Genomic DNA, 15158 nt, shown 5'->3' on the forward strand with positions numbered 1-15158 from the left:
CCTCTAAACCTTTTTTTTCAGCTCTTGGTATTTCTGATTAAGCATTCCATAGGACTCCGTAGTCTCCTCCTGATAACTATATTGAAGTGCTGTAGCAGCCAGTGCCGGTGGTGTACTGGAAGCAGCATGTGATGTACTTTTGTCAAAAACAAGATTACCATCAAGACTGCTGTGAAATATCACCTTGATTGCTATACGAGATGTAGTCACACCGAAGCACCAGGTTAAAGTAGCTGAATCAAGTAACCAATCATAAATGAATGTCAATAGTGCTTTTATTTACAAACTGTACAGGGGAAAGATAAGTGGTTCTGAAGAGCAAATGCCAACGCAGCTTTCCTTTGCATGTTACCATCAAAGCAGCAAGTCCAGGAGTTCTTAGATTTTTAGGATTTTACCATTTGTAGGTTGGGGGATGCTGTAGAATATGGATAGGTTTCTCGTAGTTGTGCCAACACACAACTTACTCCCTTCGAACATAAAAGATGTTGTAGCCAAGCTCGACCAACCCTCCAACAAGCAAGGCCCACAATGGAATAAAGACAAAACACAGTTTTATGTTTTCAAACTGCTCCAGTTTGGCACATAGTGCAAGACAAAAGGCTAATTTGAGAAGCATAGCCACAAGGCACCAGGCCTTTTTCTTCATGTTCTGTGAGCCATTTCGAGGATCATAAACAGACTTACAACGCCCAGCCATCTTCACAATGAGCATTATGAGAAGAATGGTGTCAAATATCCAGACTGGGATAAAGATGAGAAACCAGTTCCATGGTGCTTTCTCGTCCAGTTTCAGCACTAGCATAATCAGGAATAGCAAGGTGAAAAGCCAACCGAGCAGCACCCTCTGCGCCAGGGACATTCTCATTTAAACAGCTTTGGTTGTTCCTTCGACACAGTTGAAAAAGATAGCTTCCTGGATGGGAGAAAAAAGAACGATCAAAGATTGTTTTCAACAGCTAATTAACAAGCATTGGCTAAGCCAATAGGTCTCACCTATGTGACATCTATTGGCTTTGTTGGAGTGAAATGGCAAAGAGTGGTGTGGAGTGCTATTGACAGGAGTGGCGTGGGGTGGCATTGAGTAGGGTGGCATAGAGTAGGGTGGCATGGAGTGGAGTGGAGTGGCATTGAGTGGAGTGGCTTTGAATGGAGTGGAGTGGCTTTGAGTGTAGTGGCTTTGAGTGTAGTGGCTTTTTAGTGGAGTGGCTTTGAGTGGAGTGGCTTTGAGTGGAGTGGCTTTGAGGAGAGTGGGGTGGCATTGAGGAGAGTGGGGTGGCATTGAGGAGAGTGGGGTGGCATTGAGGAGAGTGGGGTGGCATTGAGGAGAGTGGGGTGGCATTGAGAAGAGTGGGGTGGCATTGAGGAGAGTGGGGTGGCATTGAGGAGAGTGGCACTGAATGGATTGGCACTGAATGGATTGGCACTGAATGGATTGGCACTGAATGGAGTGGCACTGTGGGGTGGCATTGCATGGCAACGAGTGGAGTGGATTGACACTGAGTGGGGTGGCACTAAGTGGAGTGGCATGGGGTGGCACTGAGGAGTGGTACGGAGTGGAGTGGCATGGAAAGTTGCTCGAATTGCATTTGAATTAACCTGTAGCGCTTCAAAGCCTTGTGCTATATAAATGCAATTATAATCCAATATGTTACCAATTATCTCGACATGTGATCCCTTTGCTCAGATGTAGGATCTTGTTAGTATGTACAATGCTTCTCCGAGAACAAGTTTGTTTACAAATAAGTTTTAGACAAGGAGAGGTTACTGGGAGAGGGAGCAACATATATAGTACCGGTTGGGGCTAAAGATGTTGGAGTCAGGTGACAGCAGTGTTGTGGAACTAGACGTTCGGGTGGAGGAGGAGAACAAACAGTACCTCAATGACCGCATGATTAGCAGAAGGGCCCTAATTAAGATGAATCAATCTTTGCTTGGTCGATGCTCAACGGAAAGAAAAAACAAGAATTGGCATAGCCAATAGGTCTCGCCTTTGGGACCTTACAAGCGTTTAACCATGCAACAGTTAATGTTGTTGCACCAAGGATATTGTGCTGCATAAGTAAATACTTATAAGCTCCCAAAAGTGAGACCTATTGTCTATGCCAATGCTTGTTATATAAAGCTTAAGTCCCTTCTCTTTCAAAGACATTTTAGCTAACCTCTCCTCCCCAGTTTTAACCTCTCTGGTTTAGTGTCCCTACTCAGCTTAGCGCAAGTCGAAATCCTGTTAGGCAAATTATATCACTGCTACAACCGATCCTGTGTTCATGGCTTTTTAAATGTACCCACATCTTTGAATGATGTATTGCGCTGCTCTTATAATGTATCAAAATCTTCGGATTATATCATCCTGTACCTTGTGTGATGATCTATTTCTATGGTAAAGGCTTCTAACACCTTTGTGTTGTGTTCACAGTATACAAAAATGTATAAATAAAATAAATGGTGCATTTGTGTTAATATGGTCGAAAAGATTGTCTTTGGGGTGTTTTGTGATCCAGATGTTTCCAGCTTGTGCCAGTCCACTCTTCGTGGATCCTTTGGGGGCCAGAAGTTGCCAAAGGTTATAAACAAAACCAATCACCAGTGTGGTTCTGGGACTGAGCAACTGAGATGTAGGCTATAGTGACTACCGGAGCACATTATGGTGGTCCGAGCCCCAAAAGCCTACTCTGCGATAACACCTACACCGCTCTTCGGCGTGACCCTCCATCGGTGGCCTCCAATGCTTGCCACGAGACTCCACGCCAGGTTGAAGGAAAAAACGAAGCAGCAGGCCTAAAAAAACGATGATGAAAGAAAATGGATCGTATGCCTGGCCCCGCTGGAGATTGCTTATTTGCTGCCATTATGGCTATTAATGGATGTGTATAGCGTCTCTCACTCCAAGCCCTTCCCCCGATCGATCGCCAGCTCGTAGGTCTCGGCGGATCAATACTCCGCTATAATTTAATAACGGGATGTTTTTAGCTATCTCCCAGACATCACTTAATTCTTGCTGTTTTTATTAATTCGAGAAAGAAAAACCTATAGCTGACACGGGGAAGCTTGAGGACGCCTGGGAGCGTGCCTGCCTATGGTGCACACGCAGCTATTCCCCAAGTGGAGGCGCGTGCCCTGACAAAGCGCTGTGGCATACTTGGGGGGGGGTTACTTTGCATTTAAATATCAGATTGTGATTCATAAAGAAGGAGACAAAGATGCATGCGAAGAGGTATGCAAACGCACTCACAGCCACGCACAGATAAAAACAAGAGCTCTCCATTGCGGGAAAGCAGCCGCTGTTTATTTTTGCATCGAGCTGTCACTTTAACAGAAAGTGCAATGCAAAAATAAACATGCGGCGCCCAGTCTCGTTTTGGGATGGCCCATCCGGACTGGATCTCACGGCTTGTTTATATAACACGCCTCTTGAGATAAGAAATTGCTTCACGACAGCCGAGAAGCAGGCGATCCAGTCCGGATGGACCGGACCAAAAAGCGAAAAGGGAGGCAACGCAAACAGCTAATTTCCAATGGCAGTCCACCGTTTAGCATAAACGGTGACACCAGCCAATGGAAATGAGGGGCGGGGCTTCAAGCCCCCCTCTAAAATCCCCCTCTCACTATCTCTCGCCAGCGAGCAGCGCTGCAACGCTACGCGAAACCTAAAAGGTGATGCCTGGCAAGTGCTGGGCAATTAGAGGGCAGCAAAGAAGAGGGACAATGTTTCCACCGATTGGTAAGCACTGGGAGGGCTCCAAGTCATTTATAGTAAATTATACCAGCCCAACAATGCGCTGTCAACAGATGAGAGCTCAAATGAATGGTATGTCTAGGAAGAGTGAAGAGTCCAGACTGAGGGAGGAAAAGGGCGAGGGCTGGAAAAGAAGTAGGGGGTGAGCCAGTGCTCAAGAGCGTAAAGTGATGAGGAGATAGCAAAGAGTATAGTGAAAGAAGACTGGAAGGAGGTGCATAATAACAAAGATAGTGAACAATCTAATAACAAGGACATAGATTAATCTACTGCATAAAACTTAACAGTTTCAGCACTTATATATGCGCTCAACATTAGGTCATAATGCTACCACCCTAAGAAAACTGGAAGGAAATGCAGAACGTTTTTGTAAGGAATGCAAGTAAACTAATTTGCAGAATTTAATCAAAGCAGAACACTTGAATGTGCCAAACATCATATTTTCAGGGAATGGAGACTTATCAGGAAGATAAAAGAATCTTCTAATTCTGAAGAGTAGAAAGTCTGTAGAGGGGGGTAGAGTACAATAGAAGTAGAAAGTGTGAAGCTGTGATCTACACAAATACTTAAGAAGAAAGAATAGGAAAAACAATCTGCCTTGTCAACGTTCTTGGAATAGGAGGATGGCGACCTCCTCTGACCTTGTTTTGGAGGCAGATATGCTACTTGTAGTCTGATCATGCTGTATTTAAACATTTAGTCAAGTTTGTTATATGTTCAGCAAATCTCTTGTTTTATTATTTTTCTCTGTTGCTTCTTCTATTTTATCATCATTTGGGCGTTATAGGGATTTTGGAAGACTTAACACTCTCCAAATTGTCTAACTATCGGGGCTGGTGCATCGTGAGATTTTCATTGCTTCATAAAGGTTTGAAAAATATTGTTTCCAAAAGTTCCTCAATTATGCCTTTCTTACTACTCCCCTTTTTGTTTATATTCTGGTCATCCCTAAAGGGGGTGTTGTCAGAGATTCCTCAGCTTTACAGAGTTTTCTTGTATCCTGATGATTCTTTTTTTCTCAATGTCTTGAATCTTTTGGAAAGGCCTTCTTAACTTTTCATATGTGCTTTAGGCTAGACAAGGCATGTAGTTCAGCTTTGAATACAGTGGAGTAGAGTGTAGTATCATAATGTTGTTGGGTGGTGTAGAGTGGTGTTGCGTACAGTGGAGTAGAGTGAAGTGCCATAGAGTGGAGTGTCGTACAGTGGAGTGTCGTGGAGCGCCTTGGAGTAGCACAGAGTGTCGTGGAGGGGCATAGACTACTGGCATGGAGTGGCGTACAGTGAAGTAGTGTTGTGGAGTGGTGTAGAGTATAAGGTTGCACAGTGTCAGAATAGAGTGTCGTACAGTGGTGTTGTGGAGTGTTGTTGAGTGGCATAGAGTAGAGTGAAATACTGTGGAATGGTGCAGAGTGGAGTGTCACAGAGTGGAGAGGCTTATGGTAGAGTGGCACAGAATAGAGTAAAGTGGTGTGAGGTAAAGCAGAGTGGTGTGTCAGAGTAGAGTCGGTTGGAGTAGAGTGGCGTAGAGTGGAGGAGTAGGTAGAGTGAAGTGGAGTATAGAGTTGCATTGTAGGGTGAAGTGTCGTAGGGCAGAGGGTCATTGAGTGAACTAGCGTCACAGAGTAGAGCATCATGGAGAAGAGTGGAGTAGAGTTGAGGTAGAGTGGGATGGGGTAAAGTAGGGTGGAGTAGAGTGATGTAGATGAAGGTTAGTGGAGTGGGGAGTAGAGTGTCACAGTAGAATGTGGTAGACTGGCATGGAGCAGAGTGTGGTAGAAGGGCATAGCATGGAGAATGCATGGTACGGTAAAGCACTGCCATTATAGACAACACATCTTCCATTGAGATTACCATTATATTTGGACAGACATGAAGATTTACTGATACAACTATACAGTGAACAACCGATAATGTGTAGAAATCTGCACCACCTAGTGTATTCATTTATTTTGATTGTATTCAAATATTTGTTTCCACCACGCTTCAGAATTGCAAGAAAAAAGTGCTTCATTTGTGCTTTCCTAATTCTGAAATACCTGTACAGTTCATTTACCAGCATTTCAATGTTGTTGTGTGCTAGAAAATATTAACCTCCTACAGCCTTTCCCACCCCCAGGATTCACAAGATTGTCACATAAGTCCTCTCCCTTTGCAGTCAGAGAAAGAAAAGTAGACACCAACCTCACTTAGAAGGCATAGCCTAACATTTGACTTCTGTGAACGCATAGCAAATGTGACAGGATAAAAACAAATTTTAAGGTCTGTTTATTGCTCATTCACTTCTTAACCCCAGCATCGTTTTTCTGTAGGTGCTTCAGCAACACCCACTCCCCTACTTTCAGTGCTTATGGTAAGAGATTGAAATTGAGAAAGTTTGTTATATTATTAGTAGGACGGAGTTTCGCAATGGGGACGTCTACAAAGTGACCAAATAAATTGTTCCGCAAGCGGCGGAGTTTGTTAGGTTGCGCCGTTCGTGCTGATTTTTAGCACCGGGTGTTTGTTCCGCGCTGGTAAAATCAGCACGAACTGCACCATACGCAGCGCAAGAGCGCTGCTTTTTTCTGCCGCTTGAGTAGATTTTCGACTTGAGCAGCAGCTTCCTCAGGGCTAACGGATTCCTGCTCAATGAGAGCAATCACAACCATCTGCAAACACCCACGTTGAGAAATCTTGCTGGGACGAGTCCAGCGTTGGATTTTCCCTGCTTACTCCAACTTAACGTTCGCAAGCGCAAAAAAAGACTCTGCTCTGCTTCGCGGAGTAGATTTTTTCGGACATTTGCGTGCTCCACAGAGCACGTAAAACTCAGCGAAGAGAGCAGAGTTCATTGGCTAGGCCTAGTTATTTGTAAAGTCCACTGCTCAAAGTGCACAAGCTCTTAGACAGAACACTGTTCCTCACAGGCAAGATTGATGATCAAAGTGGCAAAGTTAAGTAGAATCAGTCAAGCACAAAGATAGGAGGCAGGAAACCTCTTCCAAGTAATACAACACATCAAGTGCCTCACAAAAAGAAAAAAAAGAGTTCCCAGAAAGCAAGCACTTGTGGAGGAATGCAAGGAGCCTTTCAGGGAGGTGGTAAACAGGCTATGCTCTACAGAGCGGACAAAGACAAGCTGGACAGCCCACAAAAAATAAAGCCAGCAAATAGAAAACAAGCAAATGTGAGTTACAAAGCCAATGGTAAGCAATGGGTGGAATGCATTCCCAGGGAAGCTTTCAGAATGTCCCCAAGAATACTTTTGCAATCAGACAGCTGCTCTGCCTGGTAGGCCTTGACCTACAAATAAGTACTGGTCTGTGAAAGCAGTCTTTACTCTTCCTACAACTTCATACAAGTTGTAAGAGTGTATTCTCTTGAGACAGACATAGGACCGTAGCATTGGAGAAAACCATGCCCTATATACATACTCCAGAAAACACATCTTTAAAGGTCGAAAATACATTATGACATGTTGGCAATCATGTATTCTGAATTATTTTCTTTTCTCAGTTGGCAAGTTTATGGTACAAGATAACTATGCCAGTAATTCGTAATGGCACCATGGTATTAATTAATACACAACATGTAAATAATTTCTTTACTCTTTGTAGCTGAACAGCTATGACTGATTTATAAAGTACATTTTAGGGATTGGCTGTGATTTTAATAATTGTTACTCACATTTGTGTTTCTTTAGCATTGCTGGATCCTGTTTGTATACAACCGAGAGCAACTCTTTGGTAGACTCCAGCAGAATAAAATAGTTATTACAATAAGTACCTCAATAGCAATTGGAAAAAAGTATTAAATTGATGCTAATTAAGAGTTCAGGTTTCCAGAAAAATTAACAAAATGCCATTAGAAAGAGACAGTGTTTTTTACTGGTAACTGGCAATCAGAGTCCAAAGTGAGATTGCCCCCAGACCCAAGATTTCTTGCAAAAAAAATTGCTACAACAGCTAACACTATTTACACTTAAGATATCCCCTCAGCTGTGTTTAGTAAAATGCATACTAGCGTCAGTACGGACATTTGTGGCTAGTGCGCTACTCATGGCCAAGAGTTGGTTGGCAATGTGCAGGGGAAGGCGCACGAGTCCTACGCAGGAGTAGTGGTTGAAAGATCCAACATACTGCAATGAGCAATTAGAGGCATACGCTAAAGAATTACCTGTAACATATAGGCCAAGGGACATATGGGGGCTATTAAAATATTATTTACTGATGTGAACTCATGATAATGGTTCAACTGGAAGTGGGGATCGGGATATTACTGAAAATGGCCATTCTCTCGAATAGTTAGTATTTTGTTATCTGTGCAGTATCCTGAAGGAAAGAGCTTCCCCCATATATCACTAAAGTAATGTATGATACCATGTATTGCTGCTCTCGATTGTACTGTGCATACTGACATCAAATGTGTAACATGAAGTGCCTTGTATTTGATAAAAAAAAAATTGGGGAATAAATAAAGAAAATTATCAGTATGTCCATTATACCGATTAGTAATCGTACATATTGAACCAAACGAGATGACCTTTTCTGGTCGGGGGGTCTTTGAAGCATATTAGGAGGCTTGATCTGTGTGCCCAACCGCTTGATCGTTCGTTTACCGCATTCCACTCGGGCTGTACATTACATGGTCTGAGAAGGCGGTCTGTGGAGGGGCATCATTAGACAATTGTACGGCAATGCCCCCCCACAGCATCACAATCTAAGCCTGTATACTCTATGATTTCCAGGCCTCCTGCAAGATCCAATTATCTATTTCAGTTTCAACAAGTGTAGTTGCTAGGCCTTCCTAAACCACATATTACCAGTGCTTCTCGGCAGGGGGAATTCAGTTCAGTCAGTTCCATTAATGGAACAGAAACACCCTCCTGAGTTGGGCAACCTTGCTTTATATGGGCAGCAACTGCACTACCCTGCAGGATCGTGCCTTCGTACACCCTACATGGCCAGCAGATGGCCTTTTAGCAGGTCTTAGTGTTTTAGGGTGCAGTACCCTAGTTCTATACAATTGATGTCCTTCTGTGATTAAAATAGTATATAAGTAGCATTTTGTAGAAGGCTTACTAACCCTACGTGGGCCCTGAATAATGCTGCTGAAAGTGCCACAAACCTTTTTAAAACTCTTGAGAATCTCTTCTCCTGAGAGTAGAATACGTTAACACTAATAAATACTGAATTTCACACATTGGGAAAACGATTCTAAAACACCACCAAAATTCACAAAAAATAATCCGTGTAACCCTCTCTCTAATGCACTTTCACACGAAGGTATGGTGTGCTCCAAGGCACAGAACGGATTGATGGCTCAGCCACACAGTGCTCTGAAGGTAAACTGCTGTTTTTCCTTCCCTATTACATGTCAGAAAAATAGTTAAATGTATTTATATCACTGGAAACAATGCATTGCTTTCGTTACAAAAGTAAGGTGACATTTCATAAACAAATGTTTAATTATTTTAGAACCTTTCCGTGTCAGAGGTTTAAAAAAGTTGGCTAACACTGCAGCTCTCTGCGAGTACAGACAGATAAAATCTTAATATGTGGTACTTAACAGCCAATAACAACAAGCCACTGTCCAACTGTAGTAGACATTGGTCAAAAACACAGGACTTTCATACTACACCAATCCCACAGTAAGAGTGAGAGCAACCTCCCTCAAACTAGTTTACTAAAAGCAAGCACTGCAGGTTTTTTTTTTAACTATCTACAACGATCGCACTTTTGCAAAGCAGGGGCTGCCTTTTGCTACATACTGAATAGTTAGTGCTCAGCTGACAGTTCATGCCGATATAATATTATCTCGAATTCAGGCCAGATATTATTGTGCTGCGGCAGTAACCGTGGGTGTGTGCTAAGACGGTGGAAGAAAAAAACAAGCATTGGCATAGCCAATAGGTCTTGCCTTTGGGACCTAATAAGTGTTTAGCCATGCAGCACATTTTCCTGGGTGTTGTGCAGCCAGGAATTGAAGAGCTATACAACTGTAGAATACCAGTTTGGTTAGATAACAGTGCATGCAGGTGGAGCTAAGCCCACCTGTAGAGTACCCATATGGTTAGATAACAGTGCATGGACAGGGAGCGAAGAGAATACAGAAGCGAAACTAACAGGACATATGCGGGGATCTAAGAGTGCCTTCACACGGTGTTCAGACCATATATACGGCGATGTCAGAGGACATGAGGGTGGGGGCTAAGTGTCTGAGAAGGGAACTAAGTTAACGTGCACTGGAACTCAGTGTGCCTGCACGGGAGCTCAGTGTGCCTGGAAGGAGAGACCGAGATCTACAGTGTGACTCCTGCCCAGCATCTGGGGCCGCTGCCCCACACTCCTGATACATACCATCTTGAGCAGGGAGCACTGGTTCTCTGCTCTGATGGAATTTTTCGGGTGACCCACACCTGGGGTTTTTGTCCGGTGTGCTATCTGAATGAGCGGCCTCAGTTCCGAGCCGGACCGGCCAGACAGGAGCGGTCATCAATGGGAGAAGAATGCTTTCCATTCCTGGCTCCGGGAGCTGGGAGGCGGGGGCGCGGTGCCTGCAGACGCCCACAACTGGCTGGGGCAGCGCAGAGCCGGACCGGGCCTGAAACAGCCGGCAGGCACACATGCGGAGGCCCCCGTCATGCTCGGCCAGGACGCTGCAGCAACGCTGTAGATGAGCACTGCCATAAAAAAGTTCAGCAATGACTTACTGAGCAGGACAACACCACACCATCTCCACAAGCCCTCTACCCTGTTAAAAAGACGCACGTGCACTCCAATTGAGAGCACTATTTACTGCAGGGAGCTCTCTTCTGCCTGCACTTCGTGTGCTGCCGTTGCCGCAGGAGGGAGTCCAGACAAGCACAGTCCTCTTCTTGGGTGCAAGGTGCTCGTCCCACTGGATGCCGATTTTGAAGAAAAGCTTCACCTGGAAGAGATTCCAAAAGGGGAAAAACAGCAGGAAAGAAAAAAACGTGCATGTGCACCAGAGAGTGAGGAAGCACCTCTGCCTGTCGGTGCTGCTGGCTGGCTGAATTCAGCAATCCATTTCACAATTTTGTTCAAGTAGGTTTTTTGCATCCGTAATCAGACTGGATTAATTGATTTATTTTTTTTAGTCTGCTATTTCTTCTAGTAGTTTTTAGGTCTCGTCTAAGTCACCCCGTAGGGATGGTGGGCGAGATTATAGTAAGGCTTTCGAAAAAGTCTCCCCAAACTGCGGATTCGGTACAGTTCATGTGAGCTGGGCGCGTGCACATCGCCAGCCAGCCTCGGCATCAGACTTCAAAGAAATCCGCTCCCCCATCAGACTTCAAAGGAATCAGTGTTGCACTGTCTGCGCTCGCCCATAAACCTCCCATCTAGTTTGTTCCACCCCCCTCCCTGGCTTCTCTCCCGCCGTGCTTTCACGCCTGCTCTATTTATTCTGACCCCTCCCTGCCCTCTCTTTTGCCATAATTTGCACTTCCTCCCAGTCCAGCAAATCATTATTCAGTTGGACTGAATGCTAGTCTGCTGTGGCACACACAATGTTCTTTTAAATATTATTGACATTGAGCACTTCTGATAAGTGCCTCACTTCTGAGTAGCGCTGCCTCACTAAAGTGTCTAAGCCGCTCTCCCGCCACGCAATGCCGAGAGCTCATTTTGCACATTGTTTTTATGTTCTTTTCCGTGTTTTGCTTGGTAGTGGCTTTGCATATTTTTCGGGCTGGTACTTAGTCTGTGTGTAAGCAGTCTTTGATTTTAATATGCATGCCTTTCATTGTAGTCTTCAATAACTGCTTTTTATTGTCTAGGTGTTAAAGCGCTGCCTCGTGTAACAACGACATTCCCACTGGATTTGTTGAGATTTTCTGTGGTAGAGTGTCGAGTTCACAACACCCTCTTAACTAGTAGGCAGTCCGAGTTAATAGTACCATGATTTTGTGCTCGACAGCGTTCTTTGTTTTGAGACACATTTACAAATGAGGGTGAGCTTTTTCAGAAACCCTCAATCGAGTATAATTCTATTTTAAAATAGTTTGTTGTTGGGTTATTATTTTCAGCAAAACTGTGAAAGTACTACATTGGGACTGTATCAACACATGCTTTACAATTTGCCCTGGCTGAAGTCTTGTCATTTCTTTGTGCAGTGATACTGTACATGATGAGAAATCGTGTTAACTGGTTACATTAGTTTTCTTGTGGATCATGTAGAGGCGTGTTGCTGCGTGCGGGTGGTGGTTTGATAATCATTTGCCTTTTCAACTTAATGTGCAGTCTGCTTGCCTCCCTCTGTTAGCCTAACTATATCCACCCGTCCCAGCGCTCCCTAGTGGCTGGGGTATCATACAGACCACTTGTGTAGAAGCATATTTCTTTTAATTGAATTTTGTTTCAGCACTGTATTGCCTGCACGGTGTGTTTACTCTTTGAGTTGTAAAAACTCTTCTTTGGCTATGTGCAGCCCTGTTTATGTGCATAATGGTTGGGTGCTGTACATACTAGCATGCTTAACGCCCTGACCATTTGTTTTTGCTGCATTTTGTCTTGCTTGTAGATATGTCCAATAAAGCGCACATAATTTGTTTTGGTTCTTGCTATTGACGTGATTCTTTCTTGCTCTTTTTTTTACTGTTATTTGGTAGTGTGCTGTCTTTCTTCTGTAAAGTCTGCATTAATGTGCTTCAAGTCTGTGTATTTTTTTAACCTTTTACTCTTGGAGTTAGTGGCAGCACTCCGCCATCTCCAGAATTAAGTTGAGGGTGGAGGCCTTAGCCACAATGCACACCATCGGCCTCGGCATACACTCCCCAGCTTCAGACTTCAAAGGAATGCGCTCCCCGCCCCCGCCACAGCAATGCCGAGAGCTTGTTGCTTTATTGCTCTCATACTACGAGCAGCACTTCAACGCTGGCAAAAGTACCCGCATATGCCAGGATTTAGCAATAAGAATCATTTAGCAGGATTTAATCTGGCCCCAGAGAACCCTCCCACGCAGGACAGTTGCTTCTGCCCGCGACACTACATCTGTGTTTAACTACGTATCCTGCTCAAGCTGGACATACCCATCTCATTTATCCCAGCCATTTAATTATACACATATTCATTGGATATCCACCCTCTCCTCGCCGTTCATGCCACAAATCTCCTAATGCACAGCCGTGGCATTGGCTTGCTTGATTTCCATAGCTGCTTTTCACTCCAGATTGTTCCAGCCTCTGTTGCCTTGCACCAGCACAACCTGCTATAAATGCTTCTCTTCAGCTTTCGTATCCTTCTGGTTTTCATACACTTACCTCGGTCCCTATGACTTCTCTTCCCTCCCCACTCATCTGCAAGATAGTTTTCTCAGCCACTTAATTAAAGCCAAAAAAAGCACATAGACGTTATCGCTCATCACTGGTACTCAGTGTTCCAACTAATCCTTTGCTATCCTCACAGTACTTTAGACCTTTTTTCTTGCTGTGCTTTTTCATGTTTCTCTTTATTTTGCATTAACCTCCCAAAGCGGTTCCGATCCATTCCCATATACATCCCTTCCTACCACACTCGTTTACCTCTTCCCATGACTCCATGAAAATCTACTCTCTTTCCATCATCTTTCTAGGTCTCGACTAGCACGCAGGCTGCTGACACCCTCAATGGAATTGCTTCAGCAAAGACACACTTGCGTTCGCTAAAGCAATGACATTGAGTGTTTATAAATTACAATAGCACAGATGTACCTCTGGCTAGGTCAGAGTTTCCATAGTAAAGTAATTTATAGTTTTCTTAATAAGTTTGGCACCATTCAACAAAACTGCACCAAAACGTTTTTTTTCAAGTTCCTCACTTTGGGTTATTCTTGGCAAGTTTTGTGCTGAACTGGTAAGCAGTGGCAAAAAACATTGGAGGGTCCATAAGTACTTGAGTTGGGCATGAAGAGGATACATTTTGAAAAGTGTTCTGTATATTTGGATGAACAAGGATCTGCAGATAGCCTTGAATCCAATTAAAAAAGTACTCAAACCCATCAGGCATTTCAGTATTGCAGATCCATGTACGGATGCATGTTACAGACAACCCCACAACCCCACACACACACCCAACCCCCCCACACAACTCACCACACACACACACACACAACCATCCATCTATCTATGGCCCTCACTCTATTCCTCAATGGTTAGAGCGGCAGACCCTAATGCAGAGGTCTGGCCCGGGACCAGGGTTCAAATCCCGCCTCGGCAGGTCTTGGGCTCAATTTCCTCGGACCTGATAATTCTCGCCTCGGTGCCTATTCTAATCATGGGTCCCACTCTGCAACTCTGGGCAATAGCTTGCTTAATCTCCACAACAGCCCCAACAGCGCGGGGATGCCTGGGTTCACCTTGGGGGTGCCCAGGAGTGGCCATTTCACAGGGAAAAGCCAGGAAGGGTTCCACAGAGGTATGCGTTACAGCGCCAGGACACCCCAGTTGGGGTATTAGTGCGCTTTACAAGTGCAAATTACATTACATTACATCCATCTACGGCCCGCCCTCACTCTATCCACGGCCCGCCCTCACTCTATCCACGGCCCGCCCTCACTCTATCCACGGCCCGCCCTCACTCTATCCACGGCCCGCCCTCACTCTATCCACGGCCCGCCCTCACTCTATCCACGGCCCGCCCTCACTCTATCCACGGCCCGCCCTCACTCTATCCACGGCCCGCCCTCACTCTATCCACGGCCCGCCCTCACTCTATCCACGGCCCGCCCTCACTCTATCCACGGCCCGCCCTCACTCTATCCACGGCCCGCCCTCACTCTATCCACGGCCCGCCCTCACTCTATCCACGGCCCGCCCTCACTCTATCCACGGCCCGCCCTCACTCTATCCACGGCCCGCCCTCACTCTATCCACGGCCCGCCCTCACTCTATCCACGGCCCGCCCTCACTCTATCCACGGCCCGCCCTCACTCTATCCACGGCCCGCCCTCACTCTATCCACGGCCCGCCCTCACTCTATCCACGGCCCGCCCTCACTCTATCCACGGCCCGCCCTCACTCTATCCACGGCCCGCCCTCACTCTATCCACGGCCCGCCCTCACTCTATCCACGGCCCGCCCTCACTCTATCCACGGCCCGCCCTCACTCTATCCACGGCCCGCCCTCACTCTATCCACGGCCCGCCCTCACTCTATCCACGGCCCTCACTCCTCACTCTATCCACGGCCCTCACTCCTCACTCTATCCACGGCCCTCACTCCTCACTCTATCCACGGCCCTCACTCCTCACTCTATCCACGGCCCTCACTCCTCACTCTATCCACGGCCCTCACTCTATCCACGGCCCTCACTCTATCCACGGCCCTCACTCTATCCACGGCCCTCACTCTATCCACGGCCCTCACTCTATCCACGGCCCTCACTCTATCCACGGCCCTCACTCTATCCACGGCCCTCACTCTATCCACGGCCCTCACT

At 45.6% G+C, this 15158-nt stretch overlaps 1 protein-coding gene across 1 annotated transcript in view; it reads right to left on the bottom strand.

Annotated features, from left to right (window-relative positions):
• Positions 1-257: 257 nt before the first annotated feature.
• The window catches only part of TMEM60 (transmembrane protein 60), a 134316-nt gene continuing 119415 nt past the window's right edge, over positions 258-15158 (bottom strand). The window contains exon 3 of the mRNA XM_086967372.1: positions 258-916. Coding sequence (XP_086823498.1) covers positions 464-868 — 405 coding nt within the window. The 5' untranslated portion in view covers positions 869-916 and the 3' untranslated portion in view covers positions 258-463. The remainder of the gene's footprint in view (positions 917-15158) is intronic.

Source organism: Lissotriton vulgaris, chromosome 1_1 (genome assembly GCF_964263255.1).
Source record: "Lissotriton vulgaris chromosome 1_1, aLisVul1.2, whole genome shotgun sequence".
In the NCBI taxonomy this organism is placed as follows: domain Eukaryota; kingdom Metazoa; phylum Chordata; class Amphibia; order Caudata; family Salamandridae; genus Lissotriton; species Lissotriton vulgaris.